Genomic DNA, 17,589 nt, shown 5'->3' on the forward strand with positions numbered 1-17,589 from the left:
GTTCCATGGGGCGCTGGCCCAAAGTAGTGCACTATATAGGGAATAGGGTTCCATGGGGCGCTGGCCCAAAGTCGTGCACTATATAGGAAATAGGGTTCCATGGGGCGCTGGCCCAAAGTAGTGCACTATATAGGGAATAGGGTTCCATGGGGCGCTGGCCCAAAGTCGTGCACTATATAGGGAATAGGGTTCCATGGGGCGCTGGCCCAAAGTAGTGCACTATATAGGAAATAGGGTTCCATGGGGCGCTGGCCCAAAGTAGTGCACTATATAGGGAATAGGGTTCCATGGGGCGCTGGACCAAAGTCGTGCACTATATAGGAAATAGGGTTCCATGGGGCGCTGGCCCAAAGTAGTGCACTATATAGGGAATAGGGTTCCATGGGGCGCTGGCCCAAAGTAGTGCACTATATAGGGAATAGGGTTCCATGGGGCGCTGGCCCAAAGTAGTGCACTATGTTGGGAATAGGATACAATAGTAAATCAGCCCCCTGGTCTGGCCAATGGGGGGGGGGGGAGATAAATAACAAGGAAGTGCTGGGACTCCGGACTCACGTTAGTTCTTCTAACCCTGACGCACTGGTACATTTAAAAACCCATCATCTTAACCCATCTACAGAGCAAAACATACCAGTCCTTCTTGAGACGATATCGTTTAGTTATTTAGTATATCCCTTCTTGATCATCTCTTTATCTTTTAAGATCCTTCTTCTTCGCTTTAAGGAACATGTAAGAGCTAGCACTTCTCTAACCATTCCCTTCTAGAACAGGTAAGAACTTTTTAATATCTATAGTAAAGATGCATTGTAATTTTTCTAGCTTTTCCCATTTGCACCAAACAAGACATCTTAAGAGAGTGACATCGGCTCAATTTTTGGTCAAGAGAAAACAAAATAATGAACATGAGCAGAAATAATCCTTTTAGCTGGACACAAAACGGTTAAATGCTTAGTTCTGGAAACGACCGGACGCCGCTTAGTTCTGGAAACGACCGGACGCCGCTTAGTTCTGGAAACGACCGGACGCCGCTTAGTTCTGGAAACGACCGGAAGCCGCTTAGTTCTGGAAACGACCGGAAGCCGTTTAGTTCTGGAAACGACCGGACGCCGTTTAGTTCTGGAAACGACCGGACGCCGCTTAGTTCTGGAAACGACCGGACGCCGTTTAGTTCTGGAAACGACCGGACGCCGTTTAGTTCTGGAAACGACCGGACGCCGTTTAGTTCTGGAAACGACCGGACGCCGTTTCGTTCTGGAAACGACCGGACGCCGTTTCGTTCTGGAAACGACCGGACGCCGCTTAGTTCTGGAAACGACCGGACGCCGCTTAGTTCTGGAAACGACCGGACGCCGCTTAGTTCTGGAAACGACCGGACGCCGCTTAGTTCTGGAAACGACCGGACGCCGCTTAGTTCTGGAAACGACCGGACGCCGTTTAGTTCTGGAAACGACCGGACGCCGCCTCGTTCTGGAAACGACCGGACGCCGTTTAGTTCTGGAAACGACCGGACGCCGTTTCGTTCTGAAACGACCGGACGCCGTTTCGTTCTGGAAACGACCGGACGCCGTTTAGTTCTGGAAACGACCGGACGCCGTTTAGTTCTGGAAACGACCGGACGCCGCCTCGTTCTGGAAACGACCGGACGCCGTTTAGTTCTGGAAACGACCGGACGCCGTTTCGTTCTGGAAACGACCGGACGCCGTTTCGTTCTGGAAACGACCGGACGCCGTTTAGTTCTGGAAACGACCGGACGCCGTTTAGTTCTGGAAACGACCGGACGCCGCCTCGTTCTGGAAACGACCGGACGCCGTTTAGTTCTGGAAACGACCGGACGCCGTTTCGTTCTGGAAACGACCGGACGCCGCTTAGTTCTGGAAACGACCGGACGCCGTTTCGTTCTGGAAACGACCGGACGCCGTTTCGTTCTGGAAACGACCGGACGCCGCTTAGTTCTGGAAACGACCGGACGCCGCTTAGTTCTGGAAACGACCGGACGCCGCTTAGTTCTGGAAACGACCGGACGCCGCTTAGTTCTAGAAACGACCGGACGCCGTTTAGTTCTGGAAACGACCGGACGCCGCTTAGTTCTGGAAACGACCGGACGCCGTTTAGTTCTGGAAACGACCGGACGCCGTTTAGTTCTGGAAACGACCGGACGCCGCTTAGTTCTGGAAACGACCGGACGCCGTTTAGTTCTGGAAACGACCGGACGCCGCCTCGTTCTGGAAACGACCGGACGCCGTTTAGTTCTGGAAACGACCGGACGCCGTTTAGTTCTGGAAACGACCGGACGCCGTTTAGTTCTGGAAACGACCGGACGCCGTTTAGTTCTGGAAACGACCGGACGCCGTTTAGTTCTGGAAACGACCGGACGCCGTTTAGTTCTGGAAACGACCGGACTCCGTTTAGTTCTGGAAACGACCGGACTCCGTTTAGTTCTGGAAACGACCGGACTCCGTTTAGTTCTGGAAACGACCGGACTCCGTTTAGTTCTGGAAAACGACCGGACGCCGCTTAGTTCTGGAAACGACCGGACGCCGCTTAGTTCTGGAAACGACCGGACGCCGCTTAGTTCTGGAAACGACCGGACGCCGTTTAGTTCTGGAAACGACCGGACGCCGTTTAGTTCTGGAAACAACCGGACGCCGTTTAGTTCTGGAAACAACCGGACGCCGTTTAGTTCTGGAAACGACCGGACGCCGTTTCCACGCATTATTTTACAGTGCTAATAGAAATGAGATATTTATACATCTATGTACAAACATGACTGTCATATCATTTTCAGACAAGTTTATTCCTTCTGTCCAATAGTCAAGAAGAGACGTCATGTTGTGGAGGTCAAGGTTAAAGGGGTCGTTTGATCGAATGCTTTTGGAAAAAAAATAAAGGCTTTAGTTGTTGTTGTCCTCGGGGCTGGCGTTGGGGGGTTGTCCTCAGGGCTGGCGTTGGGGGTTGTCCTCAGGGCTGGCGTTGGGGGTTGTCCTCAGGGCTGGCGTTGGGGGTTGTCCTCAGGGCTGGCGTTGGGGGTTGTCCTCAGGGCTGGCGTTGGGGGGTTGTCCTCAGGGCTGGCGTTGGGGGTTGTCCTCAGGGCTGGCGTTGGGGGGGTTGTCCTCAGGGCTGGCGTTGGGGGGTTGTCCTCAGGGCTGGCGTTGGGGGGGGAGGGAGAGAGGTTGTCCTCAGGGCTGGCGTTGGGGGGGAGGAGGGGGAGAGGTTGTCCTCAGGGCTGGCGTTGGGGGAGGAGGTTGTCCTCAGGGCTGGTGTTGGGGGGGAGGTTGTCCTCGGGGCTGGCGTTGGGGGAGGTTGTCCTCGGGGCTGGCGTTGGGGGTTGTCCTCAGGGCTGGCGTTGGGGGGGGTTGTCCTCAGGGCTGGCGTTGGGGGGTTGTCCTCAGGGCTGGCGTTGGGGGAGAGGTTGTCCTCAGGGCTGGCGTTGGGGGAGGAGGGGGAGAGGTTGTCCTCAGGGCTGGCGTTGGGGGAGGAGGTTGTCCTCAGGGCTGGCGTTGGGGGAGGAGGGGAGAGGTTGTCCTCAGGGCTGGCGTTGGGGGAGGAGGTTGTCCTCAGGGCTGGCGTTGGGGGGGAGGTTGTCCTCGGGGCTGGCGTTGGGGGAGAGGTTGTCCTCGGGGCTGGCGTTGGGGGAGAGGTTGTCCTCGGGGCTGGCGTTGGGGGAGGTTGTCCTCAGGGCTGGCGTTGGGGGAGGTTGTCCTCAGGGCTGGCGTTGGGGGAGGTTGTCCTCAGGGCTGGCGTTGGGGGAGGTTGTCCTCAGGGCTGGCGTTGGGGGAGGTTGTCCTCAGGGCTGGCGTTGGGGGAGGTTGTCCTCAGGGCTGGCGTTGGGGGAGGTTGTCCTCAGGGCTGGCGTTGGGGGAGGTTGTCCTCAGGGCTGGCGTTGGGGGAGGTTGTCCTCAGGGCTGGCGTTGGGGGAGGTTGTCCTCAGGGCTGGCGTTGGGGGAGGTTGTCCTCAGGGCTGGCGTTGGGGGAGGTTGTCCTCAGGGCTGGCGTTGGGGGAGGTTGTCCTCAGGGCTGGCGTTGGGGGAGGTTGTCCTCAGGGCTGGCGTTGGGGGGGAGGTTGTCCTCAGGGCTGGCGTTGGGGGAGGTTGTCCTCAGGGCTGGCGTTGGGGGAGGTTGTCCTCAGGGCTGGCGTTTGGGGGGGAGGTTGTCCTCAGGGCTGGCGTTTGGGGGGGAGGTTGTCCTCAGGGCTGGCGTTTGGGGGGGAGGTTGTCCTCAGGGCTGGCGTTGGGGGAGGTTGTCCTCAGGGCTGGCGTTGGGGGTTTCCTGGCGTTGGGGGTTTCCTGTTGTTGTTGACTAGGTAGTGTTAAACGGAGCGTGTCTCCACCTCCATCTTCTCCTCGGACTGCGAGGACGCCTCCGGTTCGGGGTGAGAGACGTTGGGCCGGACCGTGACGACCGGACTCCCTCCATGCATGGAGTGGAGAAAGTTCCAGGTCTCCTCAGAGATCTGCCCTGAGTCAGCCCCTAGAGAGGCACAGAAACATGGGTTATACAAACTCAACCTGCCTCGTAATAATAACCTGCCCAGAGTCAGGTCCTGTAGAGACAGACATGTTTAACCTGAAGTCATTATAACCTGCCCAGAGTCAGTTCCTGTAGAGACAGACATGTTTAACCTGAAGTCATTATAACCTGCCCAGAGTCAGTTCCTGTAGAGACAGTCACATTTAACCTGAAGTCATTATCATAACAGTCCTAATAATCTCCCCAGAGTCCAAAAGCAGTTAAGACTCACCCTGAGTGCATAATAATAATAATCTAGTCCTGGCAGGACAACACAGCAAGTTAGGTTGGGCTCAATTCCATTTCTAATTCAGAGAGTTAATTGACAGTGTCAGGCTCTTACCTTGTTTGAGTGTTAGATGGCCGTTCCTGTTGATTGCTATCTTAGAGTTATCGATTGGTCCTGGTGGATCTTCCAGAGAGGAGGGTAAAAGCAGGTATATTACACATACTACATTCCTTAAATACTACATTTGTGTATTTAATTTAATATAAAGATGAGATTAGATTACCATTTGTAATAGGAGCTAAACATTAGTCGAAAAGGTATTTGTCTACATGAATTTACTACCATTCACTGGTCACTACAGTGGAGCAACAACCAGAGGAAGACAGACCACTACAGTGGAACAACAACCAGAGGAAGACAGACCACTACAGTGGAACAACAACCAGAGGAAGACAGACCACTACAGTAGAACAACAACCAGAGGAAGACAGACCACTACAGTAGAACAACAAACAGAGGAAGACAGACCACTACAGTGGAACAACAACCAGAGGAAGACAGACCACTACAGTAGAACAACAACCAGAGGAAGACAGACCACTACAGTGGAACAACAACCAGAGGAAGACAGACCACTACAGTAGAACAACAACCAGAGGAAGACAGACCACTACAGTGGAGCAACAACCAGAGGAAGACAGACCACTACAGTAGAACAACAACCAGAGGAAGACAGACCACTACAGTGGAACAACAACCAGAGGAAGACAGACCACTACAGTGGAACAACAACCAGAGGAAGACAGACCACTACAGTAGAACAACAACCAGAGGAAGACAGACCACTACAGTGGAACAACAACCAGAGGAAGACAGACCACTACAGTGGAACAACAACCAGAGGAAGACAGACCACTACAGTGGAACAACAACCAGAGGAAGACAGACCACTACAGTAGAACAACAACCAGAGGAAGACAGACCACTACAGTGGAACAACAACCAGAGGAAGACAGACCACTACAGTGGAACAACAACCAGAGGAAGACAGACCACTACAGTGGAACAACAACCAGAGGAAGACAGACCACTACAGTGGAACAACAACCAGAGGTAGACAGACCACTACAGTGGAACAACAACCAGAGGAAGACAGACCACTACAGTGGAACAACAACCAGAGGAAGACAGACCACTACAGTAGAACAACAACCAGAGGAAGACAGACCACTACAGTGGAACAACAACCAGAGGTAGTCAGACCACTACAGTGGAACAACAACCAGAGGAAGACAGACCACTACAGTGGAGCAACAACCAGAGGAAGACAGACCACTACAGTAGAACAACAACCAGAGGAAGACAGACCACTACAGTGGAACAACAACCAGAGGAAGACAGACCACTACAGTAGAACAACAACCAGAGGAAGACAGACCACTACAGTGGAACAACAACCAGAGGAAGACAGACCACTACAGTAGAACAACAACCAGAGGAAGACAGACCACTACAGTAGAACAACAACCAGAGGAAGACAGACCACTACAGTGGAACAACAACCAGAGGAAGACAGACCACTACAGTGGAGTGAAGTGGAACATTTACAATTGGTCCTGAGGTCACAGCTAGGGGGCAGGGACTCCCAGTGCTTTAGCCCTCCCACCCTCTGAACCAGCCACTCACCATGGTCCTTTCCCTTAACGAAGCCCTCCCACTCTGAACCAGCCACTCACCATTGTCCTTTCCCTTGACGAAGCCCTCCCACTCTGAACCAGCCACTCACCATTGTCCTTTCCCTTGAGAAGCCCTCCCACTCCCTGAACCAGCCACTCACCATTATCCTTTCCCCTTGACGAAGCCCTCCCACTCCCTGAACCAGCCACTCACCATTGTCCTTTCCCTTGACGAAGCCCTCCCACTCCCTGAACCAGCCACTCACCATTGTCCTTTCCCTTGACAAAGCCCTCCCACTCCCTGAACCAGCCACTCACCATTGTCCTTTCCCTTGACGAAGCCCTCCCACTCCCTGAACCAGCCACTCACCATTGTCCTTTCCCTTGACGAAGCCCTCCCACTCTCTGAACCAGCCACTCACCATTGTCCTTTACCTTAACGAAGCCCTCCCACTCCCTGAACCAGCCACTCACCATTGTCCTTTCCCTTGACGAAGCCCTCCCACTCCCTGAACCAGCCACTCACCATTGTCCTTTCCCTTGACGAAGCCCTCCCACTCCCTGAACCAGCCACTCACCATTGTCCTTTACCTTAACGAAGCCCTCCCACTCCCTGAACCAGCCACTCACCATTGTCCTTTCCCTTAACGAAGCCCTCCCACTCTGAACCAGCCACTCACCATTGTCCTTTCCCTTGACGAAGCCCTCCCACTCTGAACCAGCCACTCACCATTATCCTTTCCCCTTGACGAAGCCCTCCCACTCCCTGAACCAGCCACTCACCATTATCCTTTCCCCTTGACGAAGCCCTCCCACTCCCTGAACCAGCCACTCACCATTGTCCTTTCCCTTGACGAAGCCCTCCCACTCCCTGAACCAGCCACTCACCATTGTCCTTTCCCTTGACAAAGCCCTCCCACTCCCTGAACCAGCCACTCACCATTGTCCTTTCCCTTGACGAAGCCCTCCCACTCCCTGAACCAGCCACTCACCATTGTCCTTTCCCTTGACGAAGCCCTCCCACTCTCTGAACCAGCCACTCACCATTGTCCTTTACCTTAACGAAGCCCTCCCACTCCCTGAACCAGCCACTCACCATTGTCCTTTCCCTTGACGAAGCCCTCCCACTCCCTGAACCAGCCACTCACCATTGTCCTTTCCCTTGACGAAGCCCTCCCACTCTCTGAACCAGCCACTCACCATTGTCCTTTACCTTAACGAAGCCCTCCCACTCCCTGAACCAGCCACTCACCATTGTCCTTTCCCTTGACGAAGCCCTCCCACTCTCTGAACCAGCCACTCACCATTGTCCTTTCCCTTGACGAAGCCCTCCCACTCTCTGAACCAGCCACTCACCATTGTCCTTTCCCTTGACGAAGCCCTCCCACTCTCTGAACCAGCCACTCACCATTGTCCTTTCCCTTGACGAAGCCCTCCCACTCTCTGAACCAGCCACTCACCATTGTCCTTTCCCTTGACGAAGCCCTCCCACTCTCTGAACCAGCCACTCACCATTGTCCTTTCCCTTGACGAAGCCCTCCCACTCTCTGAACCAGCCACTCACCATTGTCCTTTCCCTTGACGAAGCCCTCCCACTCTCTGAACCAGCCACTCACCATTGTCCTTTCCCTTGACGAAGCCCTCCCACTCTCTGAACCAGCCACTCACCATTGTCCTTTCCCTTGACGAAGCCCTCCCACTCTCTGAACCACTGCATGCTGATGCAGTATATGACCACTGGAGATTCTTCCTCCTGAAACGCCTTGTTCAGCTGGTGGGGGGGAGAGGGGAGGAGATAGGGAAAAAAGAGGGAATGGGTGGGGGGAAAAAGAGGGAATGGGTGGGGGGAAAAAGAGGGAATGGGTGGGGGAAAAAGGGGGTGGAGGGAGAGATGTAAGAGGAAGAAAGAAGATTGAAAGATCATCATTTCACTTAGTTTACAACATGTATTTATTTACCACTCTTCTATTCCCCCTTCTCCCCCTCCTCTCCTCCTCTGCCCCCCTTCTCCCCCCTTCTCCCTCCCTGCCATCCTGTCTGTGTGCAGTCAGTGGCCGTATCTCAATAGTGATATGCTTTATAGACAGGTGTAGACTAACAGTGAAATGTTAACTTTCCAACAATGAAAAGGCAAGATTTGTTTTTAAAATAACATGGCTACCGTAAAATTTGAGTCTCAAAATAGCCAACTTTCCCTTTTCATAGCTGGGCAATGGCACACATTTCAAATAAACATTAGGTCTAAATGAATTGTTTTAAGAAGTTTAATGTGTTACATTAAATAACTCAGTAATGACAACAACAAAAAATGTCGGCAACCATCAGTTTTTAATCAACAGTACGGCTGCTAACAGCCGAGAACTGCTAGCTAACTGGCAAGCACAAAAATAGTCAACTTCAGGAGCACAGACCCCTAGAAAATCGGCTGATCACCCTTTAGTGGCGAAATTAAGAACTGTCAAATGCACAGTCAGGAGAATAATTATTCTGTTGAACATAATTTAAAAAAATAAATTGTAGAGGAATAGTTAAGTCAACAGAAACATGACGGTGTGTAAATGATAAATGTAGAAAATGAAGAAATTGTTTAAAATGCTGAAAGTGAAAGCTGCAATTGAACTATTCGAAATGCAAATTATCAAAAGCTGTGTGCATTAAAACCCCTAAGGTCGATGTCCGTGCCCCTGAGGAAATCTAATGTGCATTAAAACCCCTAAGGTCGATGTGCGTGCCCCTGAGGAAATCTAATGTGCATTAAAACCCCTAAGGTCGATGTGCGTGCCCCTGAGGAAATCTAATGTGCATTAAAACCCCTAAGGTCAATGTCCGTGCCCCTGAGGAAATCTAATGTGCATTAAAACCCCCTAAGGTCAATGTCCGTGCCCCTGAGGAAATCTAATGTGCATTAAAACCCCCTAAGGTCGATGTCCGTGCCCCTGAGGAAATCTAATGTGCATTAAAACCCCCTAAGGTCGATGTCCATGCCCCTGAGAAAATCTAATGTGCATTAAAACCCCCTAAGGTCGATGTCCGTGCCCCTGAGGAAATCTAATGTGCATTAAAACCCCCTAAGGTCGATGTCCGTGCCCCTGAGTAAATCTAATGTGCATTAAAACCCCCTAAGGTCGATGTCCGTGCCCCTGAGGAAAGAGCGTTGGGCCAGTAACCGAAACGTAGCGAGATCGAATCCCCAAGCTGACAATGTCCGTGCCCCTGAGGAAATCTAATGTGCATTAAAACCCCCTAAGGTCGATGTCCGTGCCCCTGAGTAAATCTAATGTGCATTAAAACCCCCTAAGGTCGATGTCCGTGCCCCTGAGGAAAGAGCGTTGGGCCAGTAACCGAAACGTAGCGAGATCGAATCCCCAAGCTGACAAGGTAAAAAGCTGTCGTTCTGCCCCTGAACAAGGCAGTTAACCCACTGTTCCTAGGCAGTCATTGAAAATAAGAATTTGTTCTTAACTGACTTACCTAGTTAAATAAAAAATAAATAAAAATAATTACAATGAATTGAGACTGTTTATTGCCAAAAATAAGGGGTTATATATATATATATATTAAATGACCATTTTCTTCTCTCTCTCTCAGACACTTCAGAACAAACTTCCTTTAGATGTTTTGTTGTTGGTGCGGACGATCTGTTCGTTATTCAATGTGTTTATATGGGCTAATAGCACTAAGGCCAAATAAAAATGTTAATTTATTATATATATTTTTGATACTTCAAGGGGTCTTAATTCAAAATCAATTGGCAAAATGATCCTTGGCATGACCTTCTTAAAGAAATTCCACGTAGCTTACGACGGGACTTAGCTGTAGAACGTTCTGAGGACCTAAGGGCCCAAATCTTTTCATCCTCCTGCGGAGGAGTAGTGGCGTTGTCGTGTCCTCTTCATGACTCTGTTGGTGTGTTTGGACCATAAATAGATCATTAGTGATGTGGACACCTGCTCGTCGAACATCTCATTCCAAAATCATGGCAAATAATAGGCGTTAGTCTTCCTTTGCAGCAATAACAGCATCCACTCTTCTGGCTTTCCACTAGATGTTGGAACATTGCTGAGGGGACTTGCTTCCATTCAGCCACAAGAGCATTAGTGAGGTCGGGCACTGATGTTGGGCTATTAGGCCTGGCTCGCAGTCCGCATTCCAATTCATGCCAAAGGTGTTCAATGGGGTTGAGGTCAGGGCTCTGTGCAGGCCAGTCAAGTTCTTCCACACCGATCTCGACAAACCATTTCTGTATGGACCTAGCTTTGTGCACGGGGGCATTTTCATGCCGAAAACACGTTAGGCCTTTCCATAACTGTGGCCACAAAGTTGGAAGCATAGAACCCTCCCAAGTAAACAACTCGGAAGACGGTGAAGATTCTGCGACGGCCCTCTTCAGATTGATCACGACTATTTCATCATACAGACTTGCAGGCAACTGCAAGCCTTTAGCAGGATTAGAAGTTATAAATGTTCCAACAAAAATGTTAGCTTAAGGTTAATTGCGGTTTATTTCCTATTTAACGTTAGCCTAGTTTGCTAGCTAGCGTCATTGCACATAGGGGTTTAAATCACTACCCCAAACAGTCACAAAATGTTTGTTTTGCAATGAAAACCAGCGTTTTCATTTGCTGTCCAATAGAAACGGTAGTTTTCATTGCAAAAACGGAACTCTTTGAAGTAATGATTATACCCGTGTTATGGTGAAAGTTGGATGCACTCGATAAAGTGTGGTCCTTCTGTGGCTCAGTTGGTAGAGCATGGCGCTTGTAACGCCAGGGTAGTGGGTTCGATTCCCGGGACCACCCATACGTAGAATGTATGCACACATGACTAAGTCGCTTTGGATAAAAGCGTCTGCTAAATGGCATATATTATTATATTATGATAAAGTGTGTGGGAGTTTAGCTACAGAAACTTTACAACTCTACTTTGCTCATGTTTTGGTTAATGTTGTACTTCATCGGATGTCTTTTCAGGATCTTTTTAATTTAATTTAATTTCTCCTTTATTTAACTGAGTAGGCTAGTTGAGAACAAGTTCTCATTTACAACTGCGACCTGGATAAGATAAAGCAATTCGACACATAACACATGGAATAAACAAACAATCAATCAATAATACAGTAGAAAAATCTATGTACAGCATGTGCAAATGAGGTAGGATAAGAGAGGTAAGGCAATAAATAGGCCATGGTGGCAATGTAATTACAATATAACAATTAAAACACTGGAATGGTAGGATGTGCAGAAAATGCATGTGCAAGTTGAGATACTGGGGTGCAAAGGAGCAAGATAAATTAATAAATACAGTATGGGGATGAGGTAGGTGGATGGGCTATGTAAAGGTGCAGTGATCTGTGAGCTGCTCTGACAGCTGGTGCTTAAAGCTAGTGAGGGAGGTAAGAGTCTCCAGCTTCAGAGATTTTTGCAGTTCGTTCCAGTCATTGGCAGCAGAGAACTGGAAGGAGAGGCGGCCAAAGGAGGAATAGGCTTTGGGGGTGACCAGTGAGATATACCTGCTGGAGCATGTGCTACGGGTGGGTGCTGCTATGGTGACCAGTGAGCTGAGATAAGGCGGGGCTTTACCTAGCAAAGACTTGTAGATGGCCTGGAGCCAGTGGGTTTGGCGACGAATATGAAGTGAGGGCCAGCCGCCGAGAGTATACAGGTCACAGTGGTGGGTGGTATATGGGGCTTTGGTGACAAAACAGATGGCACTGTGATATACTACATCCAGTTCTGAGTAGAGTGTTGGAGGCTATTTTGTAAATGTCATCGCCGAAGTCGAGGATCGGTAGGATGGTCAGTTTTACGAGGGTATGTTTGGCAGCATGAGTGACGGAGGCTTTGTTGCGAAATAGGAAGCCAATTCTAGATTTAATTTTGGATTGGAAGGAGAGTTTAGTCTAACCAGACACCTAGGTTTTTGTAGTTGTCCACATATTATAAGTCAGAACTGTCCAGAGTAGTGATGCTGGACGAGCAGACAGCGATCGGTTGAAGAGCATGCATTTAGTTTTACTTGCATTTAAGAGCAGTTGAAGGCCACAGAAGGAGTGTTGTTTGTTAACACAGCGTCCAAAGAAGGGCCAGATATATACAGAATTGTGTCGTCTGGGTAGAGGTGGATCAAAGAATCACCAGCAGCGAGAGCGACATCATTGAAGTATACTGAGAAGAGAGTCGGCCTGAGAATTGAACCCTTGTGGCACCCCCATAGAGACTGCCAGAGGTCCGGACAACAGGCCCTCTGATTTGACACACTGAACTCTCTCAGAGAAGTAGTTGGTGAACCAGGCAAGGCAGTCATTTGAGAAACCAAGGCTGTTGAGTCTGCCGATAAGAATGTGGTGATTGACAGAGCCGAAACCCTTAGCCAGGTCGATGAATATGGCTGCACAGTATTGTCTCTTATCGATGGCGGTTATGATATCTCAGACAATATGAAAGAGAGGTTGAACAGACTAGTAATAGGGGTTGCAATCATTTCGGCGGATAATTTTAGAGAGGGTCCAGATTGTCTAGCCCGGCTGATTTGTAGGGGTCCAGATTTTGCAGCTCTTTCAGAACATCAGCCATCTGGAATTGGGTGAAGGAGAAGTGGGGGAGGTTTGGGTGAGTTGCTGTGGGGAGCGCAGGGCTGTTCACTGGGGTAGGGGTAGCAGGGTGGAAAGCATGACCAGCCGTAGAAAAATGCTTCTTGAAATTCTCAATTATGTTATAGTTAGGGATGGAAATTTCAGGGGTTTTGGTGGTTTTCCTAAGCCAGGATTCAGACACGGCTAAGACAGAGTTGGCAGAATGTGCTTAAGCAGTGAATAAAGCAAACTTAGGGAGGAGGCTTCTAATGTTAACATGCATGAATCCATAGCTTTTGTGGTTACAGAAGTCAACAAATGAGAGCACCTGGAGAGTAGGAGTCTTTGTGATGGAGAGTGAGAAAATACACTGCAGCTGTGGGCTCCTCTCCCTCCCAGAAGGGTTCAGATGTGGAGGTGGGAGAAGGAAGTGAATGCCAGGGAGGCAGCCTTATGGCCATGATTAATAAGTAGTTATGTATTAATTTTATTTATAGTTATTCATTTTCCACTGTTTTTGGTGAAGCCCTGCTGGAGAAGACAGATTTTGTGCCCAGTTATCCCGCTAGCTTTCCTTCTTCCTCGTGTGACTTCCTCGAGCTCCCACCTTGGGCCAATCAGTGTAATTTTGTAGATGCCGGATCAAAATGGCAAGACGCATCGCTCACCCAAGTTTCGTTAAAAAAAAGAAGAAGTGCTCTCAGACATAGCGTGTAAATAGGGAAGGGAGATACCTCTGTTGCACAACTGAATGCATTCAACCAAAATGTGTCCGAGTCATGTCAGGACTGGATATTGTTGTAATGTTTGAGTCACTCTGATATCACATGAATACACAGACATGGGAAAATGTATAGAATAGCAAAGACATGTTGCTTTAAAATGCGGATGTCAAAATATTCTCTCTGCTTACAACGGTGGTAGCAGTTTGTGCCCATAGAAATAGACGTGGCAGGTGCCAGCAGGGGGTGTGGGCACGGCATGTCCCCCAGTGCTGCAAGGGGGGCACGGCATGTCCCCCAGTGCTGCAAGGGGGGCACGGCATGTCCCCCAGTGCTGCAAGGGGGGCACGGCATGTCCCCCAGTGCTGCAAGGGGGGGCACGGCATGTCCCCCAGTGCTGCAAGGGGGGGCACGGCATGTCCCCCAGTGCTGCAAGGGGGGCACGGCATGTCCCCCAGTGCTGCAAGGGGGGGCACGGCATGTCCCCCAGTGCTGCAAGGGGGGCACGGCATGTCCCCCAGTGCTAGCTTTAGCCAGTGTCTATAGTACGGGTGGTTTAGCTTTAGCCAGTGTGTCTATAGTACGGGTGGTTTAGCTTTAGCCAGTGTCTATAGTACGGGTGGTTTATCTTTAGCCAGTGTCTATAGTACGGGTGGTTTAGCTTTAGCCAGTGTCTATAGTACGGGTGGTTTATCTTTAGCCAGTGTGTCTATAGTACGGGTGGTTTAGCTTTAGCCAGTGTCTATAGTACGGGTGGTTTATCTTTAGCCAGTGTCTATAGTACGGGTGGTTTAGCTTTAGCCAGTGTGTCTATAGTACGGGTGGTTTATCTTTAGCCAGTGTGTCTATAGTACGGGTGGTTTAGCTTTAGCCAGTGTCTATAGTACGGGTGGTTTAGCTTTAGCCAGTGTCTATAGTACGGGTGGTTTAGCTTTAGCCAGTGTGTCTATAGTACGGGTGGTTTATCTTTAGTCAGTGTGTCTATAGTACGGGTGGTTTATCTTTAGTCAGTGTGTCTATAGTACGGGTGGTTTATCTTTAGTCAGTGTGTCTATAGTACGGGTGGTTTATCTGTAGCCAGCCAGTGTGTCTATAGTACGGGTGGTTTATCTGTAGCCAGCCAGTGTGTCTATAGTACGGGTGGTTTATCTGTAGCCAGCCAGTGTGTCTATAGTACGGGTGGTTTATCTGTAGCCAGCCAGTGTGTCTATAGTACGGGTGGTTTATCTGTAGCCAGCCAGTGTGTCTATAGTACGGGTGGTTTATCTGTAGCCAGCCAGTGTGTCTATAGTACGGGTGGTTTATCTGTAGCCAGCCAGTGTGTCTATAGTACGGGTGGTTTATCTGTAGCCAGCCAGTGTGTCTATAGTACGGGTGGTTTATCTGTAGCCAGCCAGTGTGTCTATAGTACGGGTGGTTTATCTGTAGCCAGCCAGTGTGTCTATAGTACGGGTGGTTTATCTGTAGCCAGCCAGTGTGTCTATAGTACGGGTGGTTTATCTGTAGCCAGCCAGTGTGTCTATAGTACGGGTGGTTTATCTGTAGCCAGCCAGTGTGTCTATAGTACGGGTGGTTTATCTGTAGCCAGCCAGTGTGTCTATAGTACGGGTGGTTTATCTGTAGCCAGCCAGTGTGTCTATAGTACGGGTGGTTTATCTGTAGCCAGCCAGTGTGTCTATAGTACGGGTGGTTTATCTGTAACTGAGTCAGGTTTGTAGGCCTCCTTGCTCGCACACGCCTTTTCAGTTCTGCCCACACAATTTCTATAGGATTGAGATCAGGGCTGTGTGATGGCCACTCCATTCCCATTATGTCAATTAGCCTATCAGAAGCTTCTAAAGCCATGACATCATTTTCTGGAATTTTCCAAGCTGTTTAAAGGCACAGTCAACTTAGTGTATGTAAACTTCTGACCCACTGGAATTGTGATAGTGAATTATAAGTGAAATAATCTGTCTGTAAACAATTGTAAAAATTACTTGTGTCATGCACAAAGTAGATGTCCTAACCGACTTGCTAAAAACTATAGTTTAACAAGAAATGTGGAGTGGTTGAAAAACGAGTTTTAATGACTCAAACCTCCAACTTCGACTGTAGGTTAGAGGCCATTCCCACCATATTTCTCCTTACCCGGACAAACATGTCCAACTCAGTCTTGCGTCTCTTCTCCAACTTCTCAATCTCCGTCTGGCACGTGTGACACACATACAGGTGGTTGACAGCAGGCCCGCCTCCATACCTGAACAGACCAATCACAGCTTACTAACACACCTGACCAGTGACCACAGACTTTCAGCCTCTTGGGCGTAATATATACTGCATCTCTAATGGGTGTTTACCTGCTGTAGAGGTTAGGACATTATCTCTTCATTAGAATATCTACCTGCTGTAGAGGTTAGGACATTATCTCTTCATTAGAATATCTACCTGCTGTAGAGGTTAGGACATTATCTCTTCATTAGAATATCTACCTGCTGTAGAGGTTAGGACATTATCTCTTCATTAGAATATCTACCTGCTGTAGAGGTTAGGACATTATCTCTTCATTAGAATATCTACCTGCTGTAGAGGTTAGGACATTATCTCTTCATTAGAATATCTACCTGCTGTAGAGGTTAGGACATTATCTCTTCATTAGAATATCTACCTGCTGTAGCGGTTAGGACATTATCTCTTCATTAGAACATCTACCTGCTGTAGAGGTTAGGACATTATCTCTTCATTAGAATATCTACCCGCTGTAGAGGTTAGGATATCTCTTCATTAGAATATCTACCCGCTGTAGAGGTTAGGACATTATCTCTTCATTAGAATATCTACCTGCTGTAGAGGTTAGGACATTATCTCTTCATTAGAATATCTACCTGCTGTAGAGGTTAGGACATTATCTCTTCATTAGAATATCTACCTGCTGTAGAGGTTAGGACATTATCTCTTCATTAGAATATCTACCTGCTGTAGAGGTTAGGACATTATCTCTTCATTAGAATATCTACCTGCTGTAGAGGTTAGGACATTATCTCTTCATTAGAATATCTACCTGCTGTAGAGGTTAGGACATTATCTCTTCATTAGAATATCTACCTGCTGTAGAGGTTAGGACATTATCTCGTCATTAGAATATCTACCTGCTGTAGAGGTTAGGACATTCTCTTCATTAGAATATCTACCCGCTGTAGAGGTTAGGACATTATCTCTTCATTAGAATATCTACCTCCTGTAGAGGTTAGGACATTATCTCTTCATTAGAATATCTACCTCCTGTAGAGGTTAGGACATTATCTCTTCATTAGAATATCTACCTGCTGTAGAGGTTAGGACATTATCTCTTCATTAGAATATCTACCTGCTGTAGAGGTTAGGACATTATCTCTTCATTAGAATATCTACCTGCTGTAGAGGTTAGGACATTATCTCTTCATTAGAATATCTACCCGTTGTAGAGGTTAGGACATTATCTCTTCATTAGAATATCTACCTGTTGTAGAGGTTAGGACATTATCTCTTCATTAGAATATCTACCTGCTGTAGAGGTTAGGACATTATCTCTTCATTAGAATATCTACCCGTTGTAGAGGTTAGGACATTATCTCTTCATTAGAATATCTACCTGTTGTAGAGGTTAGGACATTATCTCTTCATTAGAATATCTACCTGCTGTAGAGGTGGTCCCACACGTTCTGAGGCAGCATCACGACCAGATCATCAATGAACGCTGCTTTGGCAGGCGGCACACCTGATAACACAACATTTAAAAACACTGTAACCACTTCATTATGAGCTTCATTTAGTCAATAACATTTCCATTTCTCTCAACTTCTATTGATGAAATGACTCGGACTAGTACAAGCCCTCGATTGATTGATTGATTGACAGATTCAGCGA

At 48.6% G+C, this 17,589-nt stretch overlaps 2 protein-coding genes and 2 long non-coding RNA genes across 10 annotated transcripts in view; 3 read left to right on the forward strand and 1 right to left on the reverse strand.

Annotated features, from left to right (window-relative positions):
- The first annotated feature begins 944 nt into the window (after positions 1-944).
- LOC127911125 (putative uncharacterized protein ENSP00000383309) lies at positions 945-2,729 on the forward strand. The gene has a single exon (XM_052477383.1). It carries the CDS (start codon positions 945-947, stop codon positions 2,727-2,729), a length of 1,785 nt encoding a protein of 594 aa, XP_052333343.1.
- Positions 2,730-4,290: 1,561 nt separating this feature from the next.
- Positions 4,291-17,589, reverse strand: part of usp33 (ubiquitin specific peptidase 33) — a 99,506-nt gene continuing 86,207 nt past the window's right edge. For all 5 annotated transcript variants that reach the window (XM_052475863.1, XM_052475862.1, XM_052475865.1 and 2 more), the window contains exons 19-23: positions 17,359-17,440; positions 15,835-15,943; positions 8,080-8,182; positions 4,850-4,918; positions 4,291-4,467 (exon numbers count right to left, since the gene is read on the reverse strand). In XM_052475863.1, coding sequence (XP_052331823.1) covers positions 4,307-4,467; positions 4,850-4,918; positions 8,080-8,182; positions 15,835-15,943; positions 17,359-17,440 — 524 coding nt within the window. In that variant the 3' untranslated portion in view covers positions 4,291-4,306. The remainder of the gene's footprint in view (positions 4,468-4,849; positions 4,919-8,079; positions 8,183-15,834; positions 15,944-17,358; positions 17,441-17,589) is intronic.
- On the forward strand, positions 4,930-6,465 carry LOC127910846 (uncharacterized). 3 transcript variants are annotated; one of them, XR_008076331.1, is made up of 3 exons: positions 4,930-5,848; positions 5,884-5,988; positions 6,024-6,465. It is a non-coding gene; the product is annotated as an uncharacterized LOC127910846 (long non-coding RNA). The 3 variants fall into 3 exon arrangements; XR_008076329.1 differs by having other exon boundaries at positions 6,059-6,465; XR_008076330.1 differs by having other exon boundaries at positions 6,094-6,465.
- Positions 16,033-17,348, forward strand: LOC127910847 (uncharacterized). The gene is made up of 3 exons (XR_008076332.1): positions 16,033-16,799; positions 16,974-17,105; positions 17,194-17,348. It is a non-coding gene; the product is annotated as an uncharacterized LOC127910847 (long non-coding RNA).

Source organism: Oncorhynchus keta, chromosome 23, assembly GCF_023373465.1.
Source record: "Oncorhynchus keta strain PuntledgeMale-10-30-2019 chromosome 23, Oket_V2, whole genome shotgun sequence".
Taxonomy (NCBI): Eukaryota; Metazoa; Chordata; class Actinopteri; order Salmoniformes; family Salmonidae; genus Oncorhynchus; species Oncorhynchus keta.